A 17372-nucleotide genomic window follows, 5' to 3' on the forward strand; every position below is an offset into this window, starting at 1 on the left:
TTCCTGACACCGTAGGCCTACTCTGCTTGTTTTCATCGCTCATATTTTGAGTAAATTGGCCTGTATTTTAAATTATGATTGTGGTGTAGTGCTTTATAATTACTGTAATTAACTTAATTTGATGCATTTCAGAAACAACCAAGTGGGTAACAGTCAACACAACAGGCTTTTTTATGCAACAGCACACATTCAGACTTTTTCAGGGAAAAGCACAGGTGACTGATATCGTTGACGGTTATACTCAGGTGCTTCAGCACGTACAATGCCAGAACCCTGAAACTCAAGCAGCTCAATGAGGTACAGCAGTCATTAAATTGATTATTTATAGCTGTGCTTTTCCTACTGTAACACACACAAAACAATAGAAAAAAGAAATGAAGTTTCAACACATTTTGCCAGAAAAGAGTGTACTAAAATCAGTCAGCTCAATAAATGTTGGCATTGTACATATCTGCAAACCACGGATATGTCACCTTTGTACGTTATTATGTGGTGGATCTTGGAAGGCTCTTGGTTATAATTAGGAAAGATCATGTTCTGGCTTAAAGCACTCTGTTTTTGTTACACAAGGCCCACTGGAAATGCGACGATGTGTCAGTAATTAAACAGCTGCTAAACGTTTGGTTGTGAAAAACACCCATGTTTGGTCTGCTGGAAACACAGTGGTGGTTCACTACGAAAACCACAAATCAGTTTTGTTGTTTTTGGTCTTGAACAGAGGTCTGCAGCTTGACACGTGTCTCACCATCTATCTCACCTCTACTTCAGATGACAGTCAGCTGCTGTTTTTATGATGGGTATGAAAAGTACAAGTACATATTTTTTTTCTTTGTTTGCAGAGACAGAATGCCAACATTTGATTTTGACAAATGGGCTGTAAATTTAGACATTTAAAAAAAACTATAGAACATGAAATGTGTGTGGTGTGTGTCCCTGTCTGTATATATATCTTATTTTCTCTTTTTTCTCTTTTTAATATATATATTTTTTTTTAGAAATAAAATCAGATATTGTCATTTTATTTAGATTTACATTTCAGGGCACGTCTTTTGAAATAATATCTGAAGGCTTTTTTTTTGTTTTTTTAAGGGGGGGGGGTCTATGTAACTTTCACCAATTCAGTGCAAAATTATTGGCGTATTGTACTTTACAGATTAAAGTGGGCCAGCCTGAGCAGGAGGACAGCTGTAGCTAGATTACAGGCCCTTCGCTCATCTTTACTGAAAGGCTACTTTTAAATGCTGTTGTGTGTTTTTGTTTCCACTAGATGGTGCAATTATCAGTTTCATATCATGAGTGTCTCTGGTGTCTCCGTGGCTGCAGCGCACCTCAGCTTCTCGCTCAGAGCTCAGTGATGTTCAGTCACTAGGCTGTCAAAATATGCGGGCACTGATGACTCGGCGATGTCCGGAGTTTAATCTGCACAGAGCTGAGATCATCATCTCCACATGCTCAATCATTTTCAGACCTGTGGAGTAAAGTTAACCAGTGCAGTGTTTTATTCATTTAGGGTTTTGGACACAGAGAAACATTCGGAGAGATATTTAATATGACGATATAATTAATCGATCAAATCCAATCGACCTTTCTGGCACCGTCAAAATTAATCACGATGCAGTTACTTTTACTTGCAGCGGCGTTTGTTTTTACGCACGACTTCACCGGGGCTGCGCGCTCCGACAAATGCGCCTCCCGCTGCGACGTGGGCTCGTGTCCGAGCCCCAGCTGTCCCGGCGGGTATGTCCCGGACAGATGCAACTGCTGCCTGGTGTGCTCACCGCGCGATGGAGACCCCTGCGGCCGCAAAAACGACCTGCCCTGCGGGGATGGATTGGAGTGCAAGCTGCTCGCTGCGGGGAAGCGGCGGGGCTCCAAGGGGGTCTGCCGGTGTAAGATGGAGCATGAAGTTTGTGGAAGCGACGGGAAAACTTACGGTAATGTGTGTAAGATGAGAGCAGCCAGCCGGAAAGCTGAGCAGAAAGGGAGAGCCGCAGTTAGCCAAGCGCACAAAGGAGCCTGCTCACCTATAGGCGCAGGTAGGAAAGCTGCGGGTGGTCAGTGGAAGAAATGAGCTTTTTGAGTTGAGTTGAGTAAAATGATCTTACAGAATCGTAAAACATCCTAAATGGACAATAGACCTGCCTGTGATGTAATAATAATAATGTATGTGCTTATTTTTGATCCGTGGATAATTTTCTAAATTAATCAATAGTTGTTTAGTCTATAAAATGCTAGGAAATATTGAAAAAATCAGTGTTTCCCAGAGCCCAAGATGACGACCTCAAATGTCTTGTTTTGTCCATAACCTAAAAATATTCACTGTCATAGAGGAGTGAAGAACCACAAAAACATTCACATTTAAGTAGTTGGAATAAGAGAATTTTGATTTTTTTTCTTTAAAAAATTACTCAAACCCATTAATCTATTCAGTTTAGTTGGTGGTTAATTTAATAGTTGGCCACTAATCGATTAATCGTCGCAGTTCTAGTTTATTGTGTTACCAAAAAAGCTATGAACCCTTGTGTTTTGACTTTGACTGTACTTGTGCTGAGATGTTTTTACAATATACTATATATTATTATTATTATTTACTGGGATGGGCATTCAAAACAATATCTGTAATGGAGCTGCAGCAATTACTCATGTAAGTTAATGAGCAACTATTTTAATAAACAATCAATTGGTAACTTTTTCAGAAAAAAAGGCAAATATTTAATGATTTCAGCTTCTGAAGGATTTGATTTGCTGCTTTCTCAGTTTTATATTATTGTAAATTGAACATTTTTAAACTTTGGACTGTTGATCAGAAAGAAAAGCAATTTAAAGATTTCACTTTGGACTCTAGGAAACTTTGATTGACAGTTATGTTTTTGTTTGTTTGTTTTGTTTTGTTTTTTTGTTGTTTGTTTTTTTTACTATTTTCTGGTGTTTTATAGCCTAATCTTATAATCAGAATTAAATGAATTATAAATAGGCCTCACTGGGAGTAATCATGGTTGTAAACTGTAATTGTTTTGTTTTTCCACTATTTTAACATTCAAAGAAAAAAAATATTTATTTTTCATCTCTTTTAATCTTTAATCCTTCAGTCATGATTGTTAATGATGTTGTGTGTGTGTGTATAGCCTACTGATGTTAATGTTGTGTGTTTTTGTCAGTACAGGTCGTCCCCTGGTCCATCCCAGCAGTCTTCGCTACAAGTTCAACTTCATTGCTGACGTAGTGGAGAAAATAGCACCTGCTGTTGTCCACATTGAACTGTTCATAAGGTGTGTGTGTGTGTGTGTGTGTGTGTGTGGAGTGTGAGTTGTTAAAGTAGCATTACAAGGACAGATAGTTGTGTGCAAGACAATTCAGGCTTAGCAGAGTGAACCAATGTATGTCCCCTAAACCTTAGAACTGTGATACCACTGATTATTTAGGTTGACATACATGCATAGGAGTATTTTTTAGGGGGACGTGTCCCCCTAAATATAGATCAATTGCATTTCGCTCCCTCAAAAACATAAAAGTAGCAGAAGGCTTAATCTTGACAAAATGAAAGAAAAATTTACACCATAAATTGATGAAGAAAAGGCAAATATTGGTGTATAAAAATAAAAAAAACAATGCAGGAAATTAAATGTTTTATGCTCAGTGTTCAAACGAAACAACGCCCTTGTGCATATGCGTTCTTTTTAACGCACATGAAGTTATGAATCAAAACTCAAAGAGACCAAAAAAGTAAGATTTGAACATTTTAGGCCTCTTTCTCATTCCCTGTCTCCTCTCTCTGTCTCCAGACATCCTCTGTTTGGTCGCCACATGCGTCTCTCCAGTGGCTCCGGTTTTATTGTGACCCACTCAGGTGTGATTGTGACCAACGCTCACGTCGTAACCACATCTGCCACAGTGACGGGGAGGACTCAGCTGCGCGTGCAGCTCCACAACGGCGATGCATACAACGCGGTGGTCAGAGATGTAGACAAGAAGGCAGACATCGCCACAATCAAGGTCAATCCCCAGGTGAGAGTATACTAACAGCTCCAGTCCAGTCATGATCATACATTTTTTTCTCTTTATCCAAATGGAAGTAAACATTATATTCCAGACGTTTCTTGACCCTAATACAAAAAACATTCTGCACTGTTGCGCAAGAACCCACATCCTGCCTGTGCCAAGTTCTGACAGTTTTCTGCTAGACACTCATAGCGGGAATACTTTCCTAAACAGCAGCACTGTGACTCAGAGACACTGCGCTGATGTGTGTATTCTCACACCCGTATCTCAAATACTTGGACAGTTTTGTAAGCATTAAACTCTTCCTCCTTTCTCTCTCTGTCCATCTCTTTCCAAATTTCTTTCATCCTCCATCCATTTTTCTCACTGTACAATTTGTTTCTGTCTGACACGCATGTGTGTGCTCCGTGTGCGTCCACATGGAAGCAGAAGAAGCTGCCCGTGCTGTCTCTAGGACGTTCAGCTGATCTGAGACCGGGGGAGTTTGTGGTTGCTATTGGCAGCCCCTTCGCCCTGCAGAACACAGTCACCACTGGCATCGTCAGCACCGCTCAGAGAGACGGCAAAGAGCTGGGCATCAAGGACTCAGACATGGACTACATCCAGACTGACGCCATCATCAATGTGAGCTCACACACATTCAGGCCCACACACAAACAGGTGCACACACAGTTGTGTCTCCATCACTTCAGAGGACATTGCTGTGACGTGACTTACACTCATTTCCAAAATACTTACCCTAAACTTTTTTTTTTTTTACCAAACTATTTTTATTTTTTTAATTCTAATTTATTTAACACATTTGTATCAAGTTATAGCTGTAACTGATTCCATCATAGCTAGATCTATGAGAAACTGGTTACCAGTGCATTTTCTGACTATCTTTGAGTACCAGTGAACCTAACCAAATCTTAAATGTAACCCACAGTCTGCACTCTAAATTTTAATAATTTACGTTATGGGGACTTGTGTTTTGTCCCCAACTGGCAGACCAGTCCCCATTATGTGAGTGTGTAAACAGATGTCCCCACAACATCAGTAATACATGCACATACACACAACACACAGGTTATTAGTTCATGACAGATGCACACTGGGGTTGTTTTGTTGTGTATATATTTTAATCTTTTGCATTTTGTTAAAATCATCAATGTTTTGTCCCTTTTTCACATTTTATCCGATTGATGAGAAGTATGGAAATTCAGGAGGACCTCTTGTTAACTTGGTGAGTAATGTTGTGATGATTTATACGGCTGTGGAGGATTATTTAATGTGCCTGTCAGCTGTCCGCATTGTTGTACAATTATTATTTTTATTTGGGTTCCAAACAAAGCTAAATATATCAATGGTAGATATATCTGAACCCCCCTGTATCTACATATCAAGAAACTTTACATGCATTGTTGCATCAAACCAGGATGAATCAACATGCCCACCCAAAAAAAGCACAAAACAGATAAATAAAAGCTATATGCTTCATTCTTTATACTAACTGAAGCAGCAATAATATCAGTCCCAGACCTCAGAATTTTTGCAAACTTTTGCAATTTGTTGAGCCATTCAAATAAATGAAGGAAGTTTTTAAAAAAAGGGGCAATTCAATTTGAATTTTATTGATTGCATATATACAGTGTATAGCAATATGTCATTCATTAAACTATGCACTTTTAAATAAACATGTTTTGTATATATTTGTAGTAATCAAGATGTTATTTTTCCCTTTGAATACTGAACGTATTACACGATTGCTTTTGCCAAGTGTTCAACATAAGAAATCTTCTTTAACCATATCTGTACATAAGCATACAAAAAGAGCAAATACATTTCATAGACAGGGAAAAGGCAACCACGTGATGTTGGGGGAGGGAGACAAAGAAAGAACAAAAAAATTTAAAAAATATATATATTTAAAAGGCACTATGTTATTCACATGATATTACCATGTGTATTATTAACATGATATCAGTATATCCTTATTTTAAATATTGTTATCATCGGTATATTGCAACCCTGTAGCCTAAATGTGCACCAATGGTGGGACAGCATTAGATATCCAGTGGGATTTTTGTATGTGCTGTGCCTGTTCCTACATGTGTGTGTATTTCCTTCAGGACGGCGAGGTGATAGGCATCAACACTCTGAAAGTGACAGCAGGGATCTCCTTCGCTATCCCCTCTGACAGAATCAGCCGTTTCCTCACAGAGTCACAGACCAAACAAAGCAAAGGTCAGAGGTCATAGTTTGAGCAGCACAAACAAACTAATTCAGAAATATATTCACTTTATGGTGTTTGATGCAAACAAAGTGGTTATTTTTTAAATATTTCTCTGTAAATCCCACCCCTACTGTTGCTGTTGTGACAGAAAAGACAAGACAACAAAGACGACTTACAGAGGAACTACAGTCAGATGCAGGTGAGAGCTGCTGATGTACAAACATCTGTCGCAATGGAATTTCCAGTGTTGTTTACACATTTATTTCAAGATTAATTTGATACTTCTGTGTTGTTTTCAGACAACTCAGAGGCAAAGAGACGCTTCTTAGGCATCAGGATGCTCACTGTCACCAAAGCGTGAGTTGTAACGTCCACACACACATACATGTAGCTTTTTATTACAAAGCCTGAGCATTTTCAGCACACATTTCAGTTAAATGTATGATGCGTAATTTTCTGCCACTAGGGGTCGCTCAATCAAAAAATAACAAAATAGATGGTACAATGTCGTCATTGCAGTCAGTTCCTCTCAGTCAGGAGTCCTTCAGTGTTCGTTATTCATGAGGTTTTTTACAAGGACACAAATTGTCCACGGAGTCTCTTCCAATCCAAAACAAACAAATTAGACTGGCAAAAACACTGAATGAAGCACTTTGGTGTTTAAAAATCAGTGTTTCAACACTTTTTGGCATGAAATGGACTGGAGCTGAGTTGCCACCAACATTTGCTTGGCTTATTTCTCTGATATTTCTCTGAGATCCAGATGTCTGGCAACTTCAAATGCTTGATCTGGTTAAAGCATGTATGGTATATGGTAAACATGTGGCTTAAAATTTAATTAAAAGCTAACTCATAGGGACTGTTTGGCATATTTTACGTGCTTTTCATTTGTCATTGTTTGATAATTTTGGCTGTGTTCATGCATATGGCATGAATTTTGGCAAGATTGTGAATTTTTGTCTAATCTTTTCGTTTGTCTTGGAATTTTTAAATTTTTTTACTATTTTTCACCTGATTACGTCATTTTTACCAAATCTGGCCTCTGGACAAAAAAAAAGACATGCTATTTCCACTAGGTGCACTGTCACTGCTGCAAATCATTGACATATCCCAGGCTGTGATTTAAAAAAAAAAAATCCACTTAGCATGTAGTATATTGAAAATATTTTTTTGTGTTTTTTTTCATCTAAAAACAAAGTGGCAAAAACCTGGCATTTAAAGAGTGAAAATTCTGAAAATTAATGAATATTTGATATTTAAGAGTAGTATTTGTACTGGCTTTAATATTAGTATCAGCATTGTGCTTTTGTGTGTCTCAGTCTAGTAGCAGAGTTGAAACATCAGAATCCAGACTTTTCTGACATCAGCGGTGGAGTTTTTGTGCAACAGGTCATACCTGACACTGCAGCAGAAAAGTATGTTCACACACACGTGCAAAAATGCAAGAACATACACACACGCAGCACTGAAGCTAGGATGAGACCACAATGCAGCAAAGTAGCATTCAAACTTTGGTTTTCTTTAAATGCCATAGTTTCATTGCAATTATTTGTAGTTTAAGATCGTTTTTTGATAAATAATTTTTTAATTGATTGGTTTTGTTTTATTCTTCGATAGAAAACCCCAACAAGAGACAGGGGTTGCAAATTAGCCTTGGCTAGAAGCCTTACATGCAACACATCAGTAAATGTCTTTTGAACTTACTACGTATGTTCACTGCATTGTCCCTGTCAAATAAACTAATAAATAAAAAATAAATAAATGGTGACTTGTTACATAATCTACAGTCAGTCGTGTTCGGCATGTACACATTTTACATCACAAGTTGGTTTTGTTTTGTCCCTCATCTGTATAGCAAATCCCTGACTACAGTTTCTTTCTGTCTTTTAGAGGAGGTATTAAGGAAGGAGACATTATAGTCAAAATAAATGGACAACCAGTTCAGACCACTGAAGATGTCCATGAGGAGTTACAGCATGACCACTCTCTCCTGCTTGAGATTCGCAGAGGCAATGATGACTTATTGTTCAACATCCACCCTCAAGTTATTTTACATTGAAGAATGGGACATGCAATTTGTTTGAAAAACATTGGACTCAGGATCGTGGCATTATAAGAATTGTTTTCAAAAAGAAATCCATATCTGGAAATATGAACTGATGTCAAATGGTTTCAGGTCTCTGTCAAAATGAAGTAAAAAAAACTGCATTTGCAGCTTTTACCAGTTTGATGTCTATTTGTGTTTTGATTGATTTGCTAAATATTTGGGTATGTTTTATCACACTGACTCTAATACATAAAATATTTTTATTGCAGTTCTCAAAATACTGTATGACGCTCAAAAACTTCATTATAAAAGCTCCCAAACGAGAAGCTGTGCACTAGTGTGTATTTGTCTGATCTGCAGCTGTCGTCCATCTGCACAGACAGCAGGTTCGCCTCCTTTGTTTATGTCTTCACATCCCTCCTCCCTCCCACTCTGGAAAGGCATTCTCCTAATTTAAACAAACCTAAGCCGACATCTAGAGTACAAACACACACACACTGAGCAAAGTCCTGGAAAACTCCATTTTATCCTCTCCTGTTTTGGTAATGGAAATCCTCATGCAGAACGTTTTCTGAACCTTGAAGTTCAGGACAGAAAATCCCTGTGGGGCTGCTGGTTTGTTGGCGTTTTTGGATGAAATGTAGCCTGAAACTTACTAACGGTTTGGTAGCATTTGTTTCAAAATAAAATGCAATTATAAACGGTCGACCTGAGCAAAATCTCTTGTTGGCATGGCACAGCACTATCTAAAGACAGTGATACTTTCGATTTGTCTCCTTCTGTGATGACATTACCTAAAAATGACCCCACCTGATGTGTGCACAGCTCATAAACTGGACCCAGACAGACGATTCTTGCTTATTTTAATAAAGACTGTGGCATGTTCCTATTGGCTGCTACACTGTGAAAGACAGAGGGAAGATGGAAATAAGAAAAGACAATAATAAAAGACAACCACAACTGACAGATTACAACCATATCACCCAGCAGGAGTCTCCCTTTAACATGTGCTATTCTGAGTCTCAGCTGAGTGTGTGTGTGTGTGTGTGTGTGTGTGTGTGTGTGTGTGTGTGTGTGTGTATGTATGTAGCTGACCCAGTTGTTTGAGAGTGTATGTGGAGTTTTCTCGTCTTGCCAAGACATATTGTCGTAGCAGAGCGCCAAACTACTGCAGTGGGGCAGACAGAGGACACAGCTGTTTGTCCTTATACAGACAAAACTGTGTCCATGAGTTCAGACTGCCTGTTTATGCTCAAACTAGATAGTACTAATACTATGCATCAAATACATTCTTTAACAACAGCACATACACAGCACATTTTTCATAAGCCATAGATTAATGATCGTATCACCATCTAGAGGCCAAATAGAGTCAAATCTGGTTTACATTAAACCCAAATTATGGTTCCCAAATGGGCCACTAGATGGCACGTTGGGTATAATAATTTGTTCTTGACGTGGCAACTAATGCTCAGATTATAAGGTTGCTGTATATGTTAAGTGAGGCTGCAGGAGAGTCCACATATAGCTGTGGTTTCTAATTGGGTCATGTTGATGCATAAGTAGAGGCCACTGTTAAACATCTAAAACTGGAGGATGGACTTTTATGTATGTTACTGCTGCAGAAACAAAACCATGTTTAGTTGCAGCCAATGTTTTTGTAAACACTGTTCCTGCCAATATAATAAACAGCAGATTTTATGAACCAAAAGAAATTAATGTGATCAACAAACCTGAATATCTTTAGTGAACCGTTTTCTGTATAAACCCTCTATGGTACGCGTCATGATGCCAGTTGTTGATTAAATTTATATATATATATATATATATATATATATATATATATATATATATATATATATATATATATATATATATATATAGTCATAAAGATAAATTCAAAGACATTTCCAAAAATATTTTTTAGTGCACACTTTTGGTTACCTTAAAGCAGTGGTGGGCAACCTGTGGATCTGGAGCCACATGCAGCTTTTTAGCCCCTCTCCAGTGGCTCCTGTGTCTCTGACTGAAATTTATATGGAAATGAATAGCGATTATTTCTCTGAAGACTTTCATTCAATTTTATCACTGTTTTAGGCCTAAATTTACTCTTGCATTTTTCAGAGCCAAAAATAAGTAGTATGTGCACTAAATATGAAAATGTATTAGCATTTCATTAGCTAAAATATGCATCATATGTCTGTGGCCTTGGTGCCTTTTCTGCAAAATTTTGCCAAATTTCAAAAGTGGTGGGTGGTCCTGAATCAAAAAAGCTTGACTAGCTATGGATTCCAAATCCAAGATAGGAGAAGAGTGTGAACACCAAAAAATTGGTATGTTACCTACAGCCGACACTGTACCATAGAGGGTTAAAAAGAACCAAGTGCTTCTAACAAGATAAATATGCTGTAAGAAGCTCAGTACTCAAGCAACCATATTCACTTAACTGACATGATAATCAGCTACACATTTTTAGATGAAAAGGTGATTAACAGTGTATCCAGACAGCACTGGAGATTTGGTATGAAGTTATCGTTTACGCTTGGGTCACACTGCTTGATCTTAGCTTTTGTTTGACTCTCCCTGACTGATAAAGGTCCATGTTTTTTTTTACCTCCAGTTTTTAATGCAGGCCCTCTGTTACGAATTTAGAGTCTCCACACCCACGCTGAGATAACTCTGATGATATCATTCGAACATAAAGAGGTGGAACAAACGGTTCATCAGTTTTCTTGTGCTGCATTTATATGCATTTCACATGCAATTTAACCTCTGAAACCTAAGAGAAACTGGTTTCTCTTCAAAAACACTGGAAAAACATAATGACCAACTTGGCATGAAATGTCTCACAAACTGCAAAAAAAAAAAAAAAAATAGTATATGGTGAAAAGAAAATCGTTTGAAATTAGCTAGGAGGCTTATTAGGTATTATCAAAAAACAGGGGAAAATGTCCAGAAAACTACATTTATTATACAATTTATTTATAATTTCTTGCTATTTTCTGGGCCATTTCTTAAGTTAATCATTGTCCTCTTCCCATGTTTTGAAATAAACTAAATAAACTAAGCCAATGTGCTCAGTTATCACAGGGTTAAGATATTTCTGCCTCTGCTGCCAAACTTTTTAACAGTTCTTTGTTTAATCTGTCTCTGTTTATAGCTCTTATGGCTTATAGCTCTCACCAAAAAAGTGAATCCACATGGTTTGAACTATGGCATTTAAAAATTTCCACTTTATTTTTTAATATTGTTACATGTCATTATGTGTTGTACTTTTTCTGTCATGCTTCACCTCTGCATTTGTGTGTGTGTGTGTATGTGTGTGTGTGTGTGTGTGTGTGTGTGTGTGTTTGTGTGTGTGTGCGTGCCTGCTCTCTGTTTCAGGTGCAGCTCACTGTTGACTGATTGAAAGCTGATTGAGAGCAGCTGTGTGAAGCTGAGAGCTGAGTCTTTATCAGTGGCTCTGTGCTCTGCTCACACTCTCTGTAAATCCCTGCAGAGACACAGCTTTTTGTGTTTATGCCCTTTTTTTGTCTTTTTTTCCTTTGCTTGTTACCTGGTTTTGTTTACCCTCTTATAGTGCAGCTTTCGAGCCAGTCGAAACAATATTAAAACATTTCAATACTGAAACATTTATTACAACCTCAAATCAACTTAAATCTTTTCACTGCAGTAACAGAGACACATGGTGCATTCATAAATAGCCATTCTGAGTGTCAGATCACTCTCTGGCATGTTCATGTATTCATGAATGCAGAACATACTCTTGCGATGAAGAGGCAGAGCGCCAAGCACAGTGGAAATGTCTTTTTTTAAATTTATTTTTATTTATTTTACCTTTTTTAATTAGTTTGATTTATTTTACTTCCTCCTATTTGTGCTTTTATTACTTCTGTTGTTTTTGTGTTTGGTCTGTTTCTTTGTATTATTTTATATTAACATTTTATGTCCTGCATTATTTATCCTTTGGTTTTAATTTAAAATGTTATCCCAACTTTACCTTAGTTTCGTCTCACTTTTGTTCAGTAGAACTGTTTGGCTTTCTGTTGTTGTGGGATTGTTGCTTATGTTGCTAGTAATGTCGGTCAATCAATCAGTAAACCAATCAATCAGACTTTAATTGTATAGCGCTTTTCATAAAACAAACTGTAACTTAAAGAGCTTCATACACACACACACACACACACACACACACACACACACACACACACCAACACACAGCCACAAAAGCATGTGAATAAAAACAGCCACAAAAAATGCTAGAAAGAAAAATAAATAAACAAATTATAGTAACAAAAGTACGCCTCACCATAAGTTTTTGTTCCGACTTCAATCACATCAACGTCATTAAAAACATCAATCAAATCTGATCCAATTACTCTATAATAAAACACAGTATAGCTTTATTAGTTCTGGAGTGTTGGACTCTTTATAAATGCAGCATGGTGTTAGGAGGAAGGGGCCTGCTCATGCTTTTAATCCAGCTCTATGATTAGGAAAAGGCTGGGTTAGAGTCCAGGGACCTTAGACCTGCGGTACCTTCAGCTCAGTCACATGCTCTCATGATGCTTTATTTATCATTCAGAGAGAGAAAGAGATAAAGACTGAGAGACATTTATTGTAGGGTGCAATCATAATGCCCTATGTAATGTCAAAGTGTGAGTCCCTGATGACATCCTGAGTGCTTCCAGCGCTTAATGGACACTAATTACCATCATCATCACTCTGCTTTTTGTAAACAAACACAACACACATGCATTTTATGAGACGGATGAAAGTACTGAGCTGGAAATCTGTAATATTAAAGAAAACCATTAAAAAAAAATGATAACATTTTTTAAAAAAGATGCGTCTCAGCACAGCGGCCTTCGTTAGGGCATTGTGATGTTTTTCCCATTTTTCTTCTCTTTCCTACCTCTTTTTCTCTCTGTTGCAAGAGTGCCTGTGACCGCTTCAAAAGACTGCTGCACCCCGTCTAGGTAAGCTGGTTCCTTTTGGCTTTTTTTAAAATAATTACAACCCTCTTGATTTTTTGCAGTGTTAGAAAGTAACTACGTAAAATTACTCAAGTGCTGTATTTTTAAAGTACCACTTTTCATTTCAAGGCACTTGTAGGCAAACGTACTTGAGTAATTCCATGTAATTCTGCTTCACTACATTTCTGAGGGAAAATTATTGCTGATATCAGTGTAGCATCCCAACTCATCACATGGTGCCGCTCTGTCAGTGACCTTCTGCGTCTACTTATGATGTTTTAGATATCCTTCTGCGTCAACTGTTCACAGTCTGGGATGCCGTTAGGGTGATGTCAACAAATGCACATGGTGGAATAATGCAGCATGGTCCTTATGTTAACAAAACAGCACATGGCAACCAGCGACGACCGTCACAATGGTTACAGTTAGGCAACAAAGTCACGGATGATTTAGGCAAAAGAGGCACATGGTCAGGTGGCACCACAATGCCACTGTTTTTGCCCCAGTGTGTTCTCATCTCAGAGTGAATATTGATATGGCTTTCCAGTGCTGGAGACAGCTCTTGGAGAGTAAAAAGATGCGGTTTGATGCTGAACTTGCAACATTTCTTTTAGACTGGTAATATCTCACTTTGGCTATTTACCAAAACATATCTTTAGTGTAACCAATGACAACACAAACATTTCTAATGGCGTGATGTGACTGTTTTCTTGTTACTGTGGCTTTGCTAAAACTAAGCTAAGTAAGCTGTAAAGAAAACTTTACACAAATGCTAAACGTAAGGATCATAGTATACCAGCCTTATTTTGACTGGCTGTGGTCTTGCTCTGCCTTCAGTTATGAGTTGCCTTTTTTTTTACGACTGATGACTGTAAATTGCTGTTGCATGGACACAGTAGTAGTCTGACATTTATTGGTCAAATACTGCCCCCTTTTCGGTTTGACTGGGTGGCTGGAATTACATAATGCACCTTTAAAGGGGCACAATGGCGGACATCTGAAACATGCTTGGAACGGGACAGGTGAGCAGAGAAGAGGGATATTTACTTGGCTGCAATCTGCAACCTCGCCACTAGATGGCACTACATTTTTTATGCTTTTCCTTTAAGTAAAAGAAAGAGTGCTTCTTATACTACTGGATTTTGGATGTGTGTGTGTCAGCCAGCTCTCATGTGGTCAGAGCAGTGAGTAACAGACTGGGAAACGTTCCAAGAAAAAATTGCAAAATACGGCTTTTACGGTATGTGGCTTCAGTTGAATCTCTACCAGGCCCAAGAGACTGTTCACAGTAAAGTTGTGAGTTGGAGGAACTTTGGAAACAGACTGCAGACTGGGGCATCTGGCATGACAGCAGAGATATAGACACATTGGAGTGCATACAATAAAAAAAAAATCTTGTTACACTGTGGCATTACAGTAGTACAGGCTTAACTACTTCCATCTGTCTGAATTTCAACTCTAACTGTATGACTCAGCGCCTTACTGACCAAAAGTACTGTGGGCAACTTTCTCCTCACGAAGAGAAGAGAAGAGAAGAGAAGAGAAGAGAAGAGAAGAGAAGAGAAGAGAAGAGAAGAGAAGAGAAAAAAGTCTTTCAACCCACCACACACAGAGACTCCCACACAACTTTAACATACAGTATAATACAGCTAACGGCAACATCTCTCACACAATGAGGCTCCACAAGTGGACAAATAATCTCGGAAAAAGTTAAGTAGATCCATGTGTTGTTGTGTTAAGTATTCTGCCTGGCATCTACACTGAGCCTCCACCCCCACAAGTGTGATAAAATGGTACATTCGAGTGCAAATCTGTACATGCAGGGTGGATAGAGACTGTATTCTTATCACAGCTATCACACAGAATATTTTATTTTCCCAAAGCCACGTAGTTTTGGAAAATTTAACGGGGGCAGGAATTCCAGTCATTCCTGGAGAAGTGTGATCTGTTTTTACAGAGTTTTTCCATTGAAGACACTCTGTCTGTCCACAGTCAAGTGAGACAGTGTAGAACTCCTCTCTTGTTTGTCCTTTTGGTCCATCCAAATGACTTTCTGTCCAAAACCAGAGGAAGGGTTGATTATACAGAAAGGGGATACCTTTTTCAGTCCAATTTTTTGCAGCAGGGACTGTGTTTTCTACTGGGATAGTGGCACGAAAAGCTCTTGTTTTTACAGAGACGTCACTGTGTTTTCTGCAGGGATAATGGTACCAAAAGCAGTCATTGCTGCTTTTCTATGCAAATATAGTGGCATGAGAAGCGATTACTTTTTTTTTTTGACATTGCTGCGTTTCCTGCCGAGATAGTGACACGAAAAAAGCTTTTGTTTTTACAGAGACGTCACTGTGTTTTCGGCCAGGATAGTGCCAGGAATAGAATATTTTCCACTAAGACATTGCTGTGTTTTTTGCTGTTACAGTGCCGCAAAGAGCGGTTGTCTTTTTTACCAACACATTGCTGCATTTTCTGCCAGAAAAGTGGCGTGAAGAGCAATTATTTTTTACCAGGACACTGCTGTGTTTTCTGCTAGGATAGTTGCACTAAAAGCAGTTGATTTTTTTTTTACCAAGACATTGCTGCGTCTCCTGTCAGGATAGTGATTTGAAAAGAGGTTGATTTTACAGAGACATTGATGCATTTACTGGAGGATATATGGCACAAAAAAAAACTGTTGCTACGATACAATACGATACGATACGATACGATACGATACGATATTGCTGCTTTTCCGGTAGGAATTGTGCCCCCAGAACTGGGTATTTTCAGTCGAAACAAGATATGTGGGAGGTATGTTGGTAGTTTTTGTGCCTAAAGCTCACCACATGTTAACCACAGCATTGCTGAAACATGGAGTTTCAACATATCTGCTACATAACATGCAAATGTAACATATTTGTGGTTGCCAACATTTCTTTCTAGCGATTGGGTTGCTTTTTTGTTTTAAACTTTATTTCATGCAGTACATGTGCCAACAGAGTGGCTGAGATATGTTTCACACTTTTTTTCCCTCTCCCTGCCTGTCTCATCTTTTTTTGTCTACTTTTAGCTTCTTACTTTGATGCTATGTCTATTTCACACCTTCCTTCTTTTTCTCATAAAGAAGATGAGTCTCCAGTGTCTCTTATGTGGTCTCCAGCCCGCAAGCGCTGAAGGTACTACATAAAATCAGCGCTAGCAGACTGTGTGGAGGACACTGTGCCCCCTTTCCTCAAAGGCTTCTCATTTATTATTTCTGGGTGTGAATATAAATCCCCTGGTGAGGGGAGTGTTTAATATTGCAGCACACATAATATTCTCTGGGCTCTGAGGCGTTGCAAGAGAAGGAGTTGTAACATTAGACATCTAAGCCACCAAGTGAACCTCAACACTCCACTCTAGCTCATTTTCTTATTGTTATTTTCAATACCCAAACCCACACCTAAAGACATTTAAGAGACCATAGGATGAACCTTTCTTTACAACATTACTGTTTGATTGATAGAGTGTATTATGGAGTAGCTCTGTTTCAAGAAGCTGAAATCAATCAATCAATGAATCAATATATTAACAGTGGACATGTATGTCGAAAACTGTTTAGCAACTTAGTGACAAATGTACAATAGTAAAGCATTTAACAGCTAAAGAGACAGATATTTCCTTTGGGAGTTTGTGAAGACCAAAACAGAGTCAAAAAGGTCTAAAAAACAAAGCAAGATTATAAATACTATCTGCTGGACTGATTAACATGTAGAAGACAGAAAAATAGAGTCGGCACACTTGCTAATGCTCCCATTAATGTTTTTAATTACCACCAAGGTGACATTTAGAGCATCTGTTGAATAGCTTGCTGCTGCAAATGTCACTTCGGTGGTAATTAAAAAAAACATAATTAGAGCATTAACTCGTGTACATTCATTAGGTGGACACAAATATAAGTACAATTGTTGTTACTAATGTTGCTCTTTAACAGTTGGATGTGTAAATAGGTGACAGTTTGCTTACACATTCACCCCAACAACTTATGTCGGATGGTGGGTTTCCTTTACAGATTTGTGAAAAAATTAAGCAAAATTTTCAAAATGTCGATAAAACACAATTGTGAGATGACTGTGTTTCCACAAAGTGATGTCGTGTGAATTCTCCTCTGGCAGTAACA

At 38.2% G+C, this 17372-nt stretch overlaps 1 protein-coding gene across 4 annotated transcripts; it reads left to right on the forward strand.

Moving 5' to 3' along the window:
- The first annotated feature begins 1356 nt into the window (after positions 1-1356).
- htra3a (HtrA serine peptidase 3a) lies at positions 1357-8441 on the forward strand. 4 transcript variants are annotated; one of them, XR_015775699.1, is made up of 10 exons: positions 1357-2036; positions 3164-3269; positions 3783-4005; positions 4426-4623; positions 5192-5224; positions 6111-6225; positions 6363-6413; positions 6514-6571; positions 7539-7629; positions 8105-8243. XR_015775699.1 is itself a non-coding variant. In XM_042485707.2 (10 exons), exons 1-10 carry the CDS (start codon positions 1613-1615, stop codon positions 8271-8273), a joined length of 1473 nt encoding a protein of 490 aa, XP_042341641.2. In that variant the 5' UTR covers positions 1358-1612; the 3' UTR covers positions 8274-8441. The 4 variants fall into 4 exon arrangements, 3 of the variants coding, with proteins under 3 accessions (XP_087929715.1, XP_042341641.2, XP_087929712.1); XM_042485707.2 differs by having other exon boundaries at positions 1358-2036; positions 7534-7629; positions 8105-8441; XM_088073586.1 differs by having other exon boundaries at positions 1359-2036; positions 4429-4623; positions 7534-7629; positions 8105-8441.
- The last annotated feature ends 8931 nt before the right edge of the window (positions 8442-17372 follow it).

This window comes from Plectropomus leopardus, chromosome 3, assembly GCF_026936395.1.
Source record: "Plectropomus leopardus strain MGB_pleo_1.0 chromosome 3, ASM2693639v1, whole genome shotgun sequence".
NCBI classification, from domain to species: domain Eukaryota; kingdom Metazoa; phylum Chordata; class Actinopteri; order Perciformes; family Serranidae; genus Plectropomus; species Plectropomus leopardus.